General features: G+C 37.9%; 1 protein-coding gene across 1 annotated transcript in view; it reads right to left on the reverse strand.

The window, feature by feature from the left end:
* Positions 1-10,605, reverse strand: part of LOC109546607 (Ca(2+)/calmodulin-responsive adenylate cyclase) — a gene marked incomplete at its 3' end in the record, with an annotated part of 72,167 nt that overhangs the window by 44,645 nt on the left and 16,917 nt on the right. The window contains 4 exon segments of the mRNA XM_048666444.1: positions 291-440; positions 492-635; positions 691-912; positions 3,075-3,350. Coding sequence (XP_048522401.1) covers positions 291-440; positions 492-635; positions 691-912; positions 3,075-3,263 — 705 coding nt within the window.

The following is a 10,605-nucleotide window of genomic DNA, read 5'->3' on the forward strand; positions in this document are numbered from 1 at the left end:
TTAAGTGAATCTCTTTGCATAGATTTGCCCGTCCATGGCCAATTGTGTGCGGATTTTATTCAACTCACGTGCTAATGCATGGGTGTAAACCGATCGAAAACAGCTTCATTTACTTGCAAAACGATTTTGTGTGTTTATATTACTGGCACATTTAGTCCAGAATAAATGAAAAATATTACACTGAACGGCCAGGCAAGCGAAGCTAATGTCTCAATTATTCAGCAACTTTATTTTCAAATCCCCATTAAAATAACGCCCGAAGATGAAGCGCGTCAAACCAGTTCGCTTACCAGTTTTTCATTTTCATCCTCCATTTCCAGGCGGGCAGCTATGCAATTGCGGGTGTCAAGAAACGCCTTTCGCTGTGCATGTTCCATCAGGTTGTGCATGAAAATTCCCACAATGTTCACGCACATGAAAACAATCACATTGGCGCTTAACTGCGAAAAAAATGCGTTTGCTAGAGATTGGGAAGAAAATCTGGTTCCCACCTGCTGCCAACGCAAGTGAGGAAAATCGGTGGCAAACACTGAAGAAACGGCAACATGACCGGAGCACAGCAAAAGACCGAACACGCCCGCTATCCAGGACTTGAGCGGCATCATTGCATAGGCCAGGAAGATGACGAAGACCACCTGAAAATAACGACTCACTCAAACCAGCACTATGCCGATAATACTGCGGATTTACCTGCCAAGTGCCATCGGCAGCAACTTTGGTAGCCGCACTGGTAGGATAGAAAGGCAGAGCCAAAGCGCAGAAAGCTGCAAGGAAGAAAAGGACCACGTAACACACCCAGAGGAGATAGGCGTCCTGCATGAACCGAGTATGGAGGAAGCCCAGCAGGACCGCAAAAAGGATGCAATGGGCCGCATGGAAGACGTTTTGAGTTGTGGCTGTCTGCGAGTACACCTGTAAAGAAATGTTTCATTTTTCTCGAAGTGGAATACTCTGAATATTGCAGATAGAAGCTACGTTTTTTCAATGATGTTCTGAAGCACTTCCACTCTTAAAACAAGTTGTTTAAATTTGACCTTCCCACTCCAGGTCCCTGGAGGTGGCTTCCAATCAAAACTTCCAGAGTTTGGAGCAAAMRCYTTCMTTTGCTCCCCGATTTCGATTAATTTATAAACGCTAGAATTAGTTGCATTTTTGTAGATTYYTCGGTYCTAAAGGACCTTTTCCTCAAAATKYSTGYTMRTAGYTTCCAAACGAACTTTTAGGGTTTATAGGSCAAACTTTCCGCTTAATATCGCAGCCTTTCACAAGTTTCCACCTCGTTTGGTTGTTGAGAAAACCAATTCCTTTTAAGGAGCACCTTTTCGTCCSTTTGATGCTCTTGAAGCGTTGTTTTATTCGTGTTTSAAAACTGTAGATTCTAAAAATGTGTTTACGATTGGCGAATTTAACTTGGAATCCACATCAAGCAAAAGCGGAAGTAAATCGGTGCAGCTCCTTCAGACTACTTGCCGCTAAAGACGTTGGAAGTAGTGAAAGGAATAATCGAATTGTTTTTTTAATCAATATACTACTGACAACTCGGAATTAATAATCAAAATAATTACTAACTATTTAAGCGAACCGAAGCGAAGTGCGGTTGAGCGAAGCGCTCGGAAGAAGCTTTTACATTGATTTCAATGAAAGTGCGTTAACTTGGCAGAAGCGAACTGTAGCGATCATTTGCAAATTCGTCACTGAGAATGAGTTTGGCCTCAAACTTTAATGTTATTGATCTTTGCCCTTTTTGTATTTTTGAGCAACATTTTTAGTTGCTCGTGGATAAACTTTGTTCATTTTGACTCTCTTTTGCCCAATATTCCACAATTTCGGGTATACAGCAAATTTTTCCATCTACCGCATCCCAAATTCCAAGAGGTTCTATCTCTAAATCCGTCTTCTTCCAGTTCTCTCGTCTGCATCTCTCTTCTGTCTTCCTTTTATTGGCAAATTTACATTTCCAAATTTTATGTGGTACTCTGTTCCAGAACAAGAAGTGTCTTAGGGTTCTTGGAAAAGAGCCATTTAACCCATAGTTTCCAATAAAACTTCCATAAATTTACATCAGCGATTGAAAAAAATGTATATAATGTTTCGGTTTGGACCAATGCTGTTAAGCCTCTAGACTTCTGACTAGTTCTTGGATTTAAATATTCAGGAATTCGGAAAAGTCCCACACTTTTCAGAAACATTTCATCATCAAATCATGCAAAGTTTAATATATTTTTGGCGCAACGTTTCCTGGGATCAATCCAGCGACTGTTGAAACCAGTCCAATCAATTCGGCCACCTGTCAAGCAACATTAACTGACCAAAGTGCAATAATTACGATGTCTGGCTATTAAAAAATTGCCAATAATGCCGATGGGCGGCTGAAAACACGTCAATCCATTGTGTAGAATCCGGATTTTTCGAAATAGATTCATATCCATTTACCCGACGTTTTATTGACTTTCTGGTTGATTTTATCATTTGCATACTGTTTACTGATTAGTATTCCTGAGGCGCCAGCTTATTTTTGCCGTCAATATACTGTCTTTCTATTGCGTTATGAGATTTTGTGATCTTTTCACTGAATATTCAAAAAAGGTTGTCTTTGCGGAGCCGCTGATGGTCACTTACCAGTTCTAAAATGCTCAGCGCCAAGGTATAAATCACTACTAGGGCGATAACCGACTTAACGTTGCAAAGATGCACTTTATGGAGGCTTTTTTCGTAAAATCCTTGCAATTCTGGGTTTATACTCGTACATGTTTCGACTGAAAAACGCTTTGGCGGCATAACGTCTTAGAACCCATCAAAACCACCCATTGAAGAGTCTTTCCATCCAAAGGCTTAATTGGGGAGGAAATCAACTGAGGAACCGCACATTGCTTTCACTATCTGGCACATTTATCACAAATCACTGTTTTTATCATCGGCATTTACTATTTACTTGTACCGACTACTTAAGATATGCAATATCAACGTTTCGTCGAATACCGTTTCTCTGATTAGTTCACGTATGAATGGACATCCAAGCGTATCTTCCTTTAGGAAACGGAAATCTTTTACAGTTATTTTAACGTTAAACTTACCAATCCCAAATTGGCCAACAGGAAAGTAAGCAGAACGAACAGAGCCACCACAGCAGCCACGCTGGAATGCTGAAGCTTGCAGATATAGCGCTGATAGAGCTGCTCTAGCTCATCGTTCTCAAAACGATGTGGATTGAAGGCTCTGGCCAACACTCGAGGCGAGGTCATGGCCTTAACGCTGTGATCCATACTGGATGGATTCCGCACTTCTTCAGGACACTTTGGACTGGAAATGGAGGGCAATCGGTCTGCGACGCGGACTGAGGCCTGCCATCACTGGAACAACCAACAAGAGCCGATTAAGAGAGGTAAATTGGATATAACTTTTTATTTGCAAATCACACAAGGGCTAGTTAAGGACCAAAAAATATTCCCAATAAAAAGTCATTCGTGTGATTTGTGGAGACTTAAGAAACTGAACTTTGGTGTTTATGACAAACAGCAGAAAATACGGGGTTTTTGAATTCAGCTGGGAAATTAAAACATTTTTCAAAATGCTGAAAGTGCTAAATATTTGTGAGTCTGTATAAAAATTTAAGAGCTTTCAGCTTTCCCTAAACTCTGTTCCTCTCCTCTTCACTTCCTGGTAGGCCTGGGTAACACTGTGTTGAGTTGTGTTGTTGAGTCGTTGCCGCTCTCTGAGTTAACGATTTATAACTCATCGGTTCATGAGTTGTAAGTTTACTAAAGCTTTACGAGACCCGCAACTGGAATTTTCACATCTAAAAAAAGGTTATCAACATTTTTTCTGATTACCGTTTTACTACTTTGTTCAAACAACTAAAAAAAGATTTTTTTTAGTTGTTTTAGATTTTTCCAGCAACCGAACTGAGTCCAAAGAAAGTCGACGAGTTTTCTTGTAAAAGCAATCTCTTAATTTTTTTGAATAAAAGATTCCGTTTGTCAATATTTTACAGTAAAACATTAGGAAAAACGCGGTTCTTCTGTTCAGAGACAGTGTTGTTTAGAAATATTGATCTAAAAGTGAAGAAACCCCAGTTTCAAAGAGTTTTCCAAATAAATGACTATAAACTTTCGCTTTTTCAGTTCGAGGAAATATTTTTGGAAAAACACCCAGAAATAATTATTACGGTTTTGTCCATAAGTCGAAGCTGCAAAAAGTTTTCCAAACATTTTTGCAAAGCGGTCAAGGAGGCGAGTGTTCCAATAAAATGTATCTTATTATTTTTCACAGAAAATACCTGAAGATTGTCAGTAACTTAAGTAAAACTAAAAAATAATGCTATTTTTGGGTAGAAAAAAGTGCTTAATAGAAACTTTGTTAAAACTGGAATGACCTGAAAGTTTAAAGCAACTTTAAAAATCTTATTGTAAACTTTTTACAAAATTTTGCTTGTAATTTTTCGCGTAAAAGACTTCGTAAAGATCGTCAGTATTTTTACAGAGCAAAAAGTAAAGCAAAAAAATTCAGTCAAAACTAAAAAACCTCATTTTTTTAACAAACTCTACAGTTCTGTCTACAAATCTGTTCCAAACTTTCGTTTATTCTGTTCGTTTTTTGATAGAAAATGATTTGATTTTTGTTCCAAATTCGAAGATGGAAAGGGATTTCAAAACTTTTTACAAAGCGACGATTTTCGGATTCGAAGTTTATTTCATAATTTAGCATTTTTAAGTGAAACTCTAGAAGAGGAACTGGAAAGTTCTGAAGTATTGAAGAAATTTTGAAATGTTATTAATAAATGGCCCTTAAAACAAATCTGAAAACAAATAAAAAGTCATAAACATTTTGTCAGCAACGGAACTGAGTTACTGCGCTGGTCTCTTGGGTTAGTGCAACAAGCCATTTGCGTAGCACTGCGCCAACTTTCACTGAGTTACCCAGGCCTACAATAGCCGCATAAATCTAATTCTTTTCATATTCGAAAATCATGTTTTTCGATGTTTACCACCGATAAAAGATTCCACTGATAACACTTGAAGCAAAGCTGTTCAGCTAATCCAACCCTGCCTTTAGAGGAGTCAGTTTGCTGTTCCAATTTTATCATTTATTCACCGTTTTGATATCGTAATCGACCCAAAAGGATTCCGTTGGAATTAGGGATTTTTAAGACGGTGGAACTATGGGATAATGTTCTACCTCTATTAAGCTTCCAGCGGAATTTTACAAAATTCAATTTGCTTTACCCTGGAAGCTTTTATTAAAGCTCTAACGTTTCCGGTCCTGATGTTTAGAAACCCAACGGGAACCTTATTTGCGCCTGATTATGCTCAAGCAAGTATTTGAGTTTTAATATTTTTTGTGTGTGTAGACAGCAAACATTATTTTTAATTAAAAACACCAAAAACAAGCCAGCATGAAAAACCGGACAAGCTACGCAGCCTTTCTCTCTTTCCAAGCCCGACATATTCCCCAATAGATAATTAAAGTTCAAAATTGATTTTCTTTCTTATTTGCTTTCTTTCGCCTTTCTATTCTGCCATATATTTTTAATCAATCGCTTCAAAGGGTCTTTCATTCGAAATTGATGATCGAAGGCAGGCTTGTTGGTTTTTCTAAAGGTTGCTAAGCTAAGTAAAATATCAGTTTGTTAAAATAATCTTTTGTGAGTGTTGTTGGACAGCAAGTACACACTTGATTGATATATGAAAGCCACAATTGCTTTCCCCAATTGCAGGCAAACATTTTGGAGACAAGATTTGCATTTTTTTATTGTCTCTGTTCTTTTTTTTGTTTTCTTTTCATCACTTAAAGACCTCTTAGTCTGGTGCTTGCACGGTGCTAGAATAAATTAATTAAGTTTCACGCGTCACCTGTGCAAATTAACATAACGTCGAAATTCTTCTTTGAATAACTCAGGAACTGTTTTTTAAGATTTCTAAATTACAATAAATCGAGCGGTAAATTTACTCATGGTGTGTGACTTTCAATGACTAACACCAAGTGTCTAAAAATACCAGGCTGATATCACCGAGCAATTAATTAAAGCTACCATTTAATCGAAGACGCAGTAAAAGACTCTGAAGTCATTGTACAGGTTTAAAATTTCAACACCTTTTTTTTGGTCGACGTTTTCAATTTATCGCCGATCCAACAACAGTATTCAAAGTGGAAGGAATATTCAAAACAAAGCAGCGAATTAACTGGAAACAACTCGAGGCGTGTAATCCTGCCAACTGCGCCAACTTTTCCTCATTTATCTACAACACGGGGTGATTTTTAAGGCGCATTTGCAGACACCAAATGTTTTTTTGGGCGATAAAACTGTTTTTATTCCTGCCTCAACATCGAAGACAGATCGCAAATAAACAATGTATGATGGGTTTTGCTTCACCCATCTCCGACCACCCGCAACTGTTTATATATTTAGATCCCATTGGCCTTCTGTAGCAGTTCGTTGGGCTGAAAGCGATCGGTATACTGAGGGTCCATTGTTTGACCAGTGTGGCGGAAAATCTGCATAAACCGATCGATGGACATCGGAGAAATATCCAGGCTTCTCTATTTTACATAAAGGGTCTTAAATATTTCCACTGGCTTCATGTAGGCGATTATCCGCTATTGACTAGCAGCAGCCAACATACATTTCGTTTCCATCTAATTTCCTTCATTGGTTTATCGCAGGATTAATTCCGAACAAAACTATTTGGTTCGCAGGAAAGCCATCCGCTGATCCACTGATGTTCACGGTTGAAAAATAGCAATAATATCGTGAGAAATGTCGCTGTTTCAGTGCCTTTTACGATAAAGACATGCGGGGCTCAGCGGCAAAAAAATTATATGTAATTGTTACGCGCAATTAAGTTGACGCCTTCATTAAAAATTATCTGTGGCGAAGAGCAATTGGGTTTAGTTTAACCTTTACTAGGTAACGCGTGGGGGCAAAAGTGGCAAAATCAATTCTATAAGAGGCGAGGTGATGAAGAAAAAGTTGTTAAGTAATCAGCCAGCTTTAATTAAGAATTCCAAAGCTTCCACTGCGGTCACAACAGGAAGCTTTCAATACTGCATTGATTTACTCGTCGAAAATTGTTAATCCAGCTCCGATTCTGTTCGATTAAGGTTCAGCCGAAGGAAATTGCTGCCTTAATAAGCCACAGGTCAGTAGGCAGCAATTCCTGCGGATCCATTAGCAGTCCTTTTCACGCTTTGGTCTAATTCTACAGACTGGTTAATTGGGTTTCGGTCAGAAAACGGCGAGCTTTTAAAAGCTGCTTGGCTGCACCATAAGTTAACAGTTATGGCACTTTAATTCACTTTCGGCCGTTTTACTGCAGAAACGCACCAGTTTGTTGATTTTATATCGCTAAAATATGACGCTTTTAGCTGATTATCGTATTTTATTCACCAGCATGCCATGAGGTTTAATTTATTATTTTATTTCTTATTTATTTAAGTGGAATTTTGCCCGGTTTTTACTTAACTTACGACCATTCGAGTGTGATTTAAAGTAGGCGTCATTCCATAAAGAGTTATTTGGACTTATTTGGAGTGTGAGGATAATGGGGATTTTTTTCGGAATTATTTGCTAAAGAAGTTCTCAAAAAAGAGTTTCCCATTGCTTAAAAACTTGTGTGAAACTTGTTTAAATCAACTTTAGTTTTGTAAAAGTGTTAAGGATTCGAACACAAATATTCAAGATTCATCCTGGTTTAGAGAAGCGAAGATGTCGCAAAGAGAAAATCGTCTGTTAGAGCAAATCTTCAAGTCATATTAAATTGCCGTTGCGAAATTTATTGACGCTTTGGAATCTTCATATCGAGGAAGTTCAAAAATGTATACGTATTTTTCTTTTAGAACTCATCTGGATTAAGAGGAGCAAGGTTTTTGTAACGCGACGTCGTTTGTTAGTGGACAACTTCATTTTATATTAAATTATAAAAACGAATTAACAAATCGTGTAATAAATTGTGAAATTGCTGTTTATTAACACTCGCAGGGTTTTGTCCAACCAACTTCGTTTGTTAGTACAAAACTTCATCAATCAAATTATTAGGATTCTCATTTTTTGAGCCAAAATTGATGTTAATCCAATACGATCCATTATGCATGAAGGTCTTTTGTTAAACGTTTTCCCGATGATAACCTCGTTTCGACAAGTCGGAAATAGACTTTAAGGTTTGCGCTTATCTCGTTCAGTTTTGCATACACTGAATGTATTGAATAGCGATCATGTTCTCGAGCGAAGCTTTGGGTTTATGGATGGCGGTTGCTCAGATGTTTCTGTGTTGTTACACTTTCGATAAAGGCAGATTGGCGATTTGGCACATGAAAGTGCGTTGAGAAAAGAAATTGAATCATTACAAGAAAACTTGCTAGATTGAAAGCTGTGGAGTTTATAAAATGTTTTAAAAAATTGCGTCCCAGTCTGAAGAGTGCAGAAGAAATAGAAGGCTTAGCTATTAAATCGTGGATTTTCCGCAGCAAGTACTTAAATTACATTGTTAAGGTCGACAATTCATCGAACGCCTAATTAAGAGACAGAAAGCGCTAACTTTATGCCGACATAAATTAGCTTTAGTCTCGAACAGCAATAATCTAGGATTTGATTGTCGCCGTATTTGGGTTTCCTGTTGCGATAGTTGTTACCAAAGTGCCAAGCACATGTTGGAGTCGTAAATTAATTGTCTTCGAATACGCAGATGTTGAATGGAAGTTTCTGGCAACTCTTTGAGGAAAAACTTTGACTTCGTATTGAGGCAAATGGCTGGTTTCATAATTCGCTAATTAAATTACATCGCAAATAAAACAAGTTCTGGGCACGTTTCGGATAATCGCATTGTCCATGACCTCGCCCAAATCGCAGAACAATCGATGTCTGCACGCCGGGATATTTAAAACTCCAACCTTTCGTGACTGAAAACGGGAATATTGCTGCGAAAATCAACCCGAACCAAACGGCCAACCTCGGCGAAAACGAACTAATTTCCCTATTTTTAGCTCGAAAGAGTTGGAAGCGTACCAGCATTGTGCAGCACCAACTTCACCTTTCGGGTCAAAGTCATTATCTCTGAACTTGACTGGAAAGCCAGTCAATCAACCATGCAACGAAGAGGTCGAGGATTCATGGCGGCTGTTCCAAAGAGGCTGGCTGCTTAAGCAATTGATTTGAAAAAATGTCAGCCGATTGAACACGTTTCTGCTAATGCAGTTAAGCTATTTATATGGCTTTGAGCTTCAATAAAACTCAAGCGATCCTTAATTGCATAACCAGATAAGCGCACTAATTTAATAAAGAACTTCAGAAAATTAGAAGATCGACTGCGRTGCTTTTAACCGTGCTCAAGTCAATGATCTAGAATCGAGGAAAAAWGGWGTTATTAATAAGCAAAGACGTTGGAGGGAGGATAGSAGTTCAATCAAATATGTAAAGCGCAATAATCTGCAACACTGACACTGAAGCAGGAGCCATATTGCAGAGAATATTAAATTGCCGTCAGGAGGCCCRAAATTTCATTAATTTTAATTCCACGACGACACAGACTTGAARCTTCGACATCTAATTGAATTTGSCCCCAGTGCACCAAACTGGAACACCCATATAAAGACAAACAGAACWCAGCCGGAAAGAAACTCTCAAACTTTCAATACGAAACTCTTGAACAAACAAGCTGAAATATCGAATGCAAAAACTGTTTTCCGACCTTATTATAGAGCGCTAATCCCTAAAGCGACCAAAACATGGGCGTAGATTTTCTGAAAAGCAATTTATGGACGAGGGCGGAACGTCTACAAAGCTTTATGTTCATAAAACACGATTAGGAGATTAGTGGCCTTAGGGATACGGAAAACTTACCGTTCTTCGCTTTAGTTCGAATGAAATGAAAAAATTCAGTTCTGGGTATTCTGATTAAAAGTTTAGTGAAAACTGCCACAAGATTTTTAGTTGCTTGAAAAAGACCAGGAAAAGTAAAGCAAACAATTGTGATCCACGAAACCTTTTTGAGAATGATGTTGTTCAGATATTATGATATTCTTATCTTTCCTGGGTCTCAGTCACAGTGTGAAGTAAAAATTTTGAACATCGTTTATTACATTACGAATTGGCGAGACAACAGCGCCATCATCAGATTTAAAATTTACACAAACTCATGATTGGTAAAAATCAACGTTCTTTTAGGTTTCTGATGAATGAGACAAATTTCAGGTTTCAAGAAGGCAAAGACCTAAAAGAAGCAGATTTTCTGTTGCAAATATCGGCAATTTTGTCGGTTCACATAACCATTCAAATAGAACGTAGACTCATCGAAAAAAATAATGTTTTTTACTAAATTATTATCGAAATCATCTTCAAATAACTCTTGCACTAGAATAAGTTTGTATGAATGATATTTGTGGTTTCTATAATTGGATAACTATTCGGTGAATAACAGATTTCCGCATGTGTAAATTGGCCCCAATCGGACACAGAAGGATAAAGGTCTTTCTCCCAAAGAAAGCAAGGGCGGAAACTTCTTGAATTCAATTGAATTAAAAAACTTCTTGAATTCAAGCATTTTTTGAGAAAACTGCCAACAATTCCCCATCCATGGTTCACTTTCTAAAAAGGCCATTTATTTCTCTCTAGAA

This window comes from Dendroctonus ponderosae, unplaced genomic scaffold (genome assembly GCF_020466585.1).
Source record: "Dendroctonus ponderosae isolate FM_Combo_2020 unplaced genomic scaffold, Dpon_F_20191213v2 Dpon_F_20191213_5, whole genome shotgun sequence".
NCBI lineage: Eukaryota > Metazoa > Arthropoda > Insecta > Coleoptera > Curculionidae > Dendroctonus > Dendroctonus ponderosae.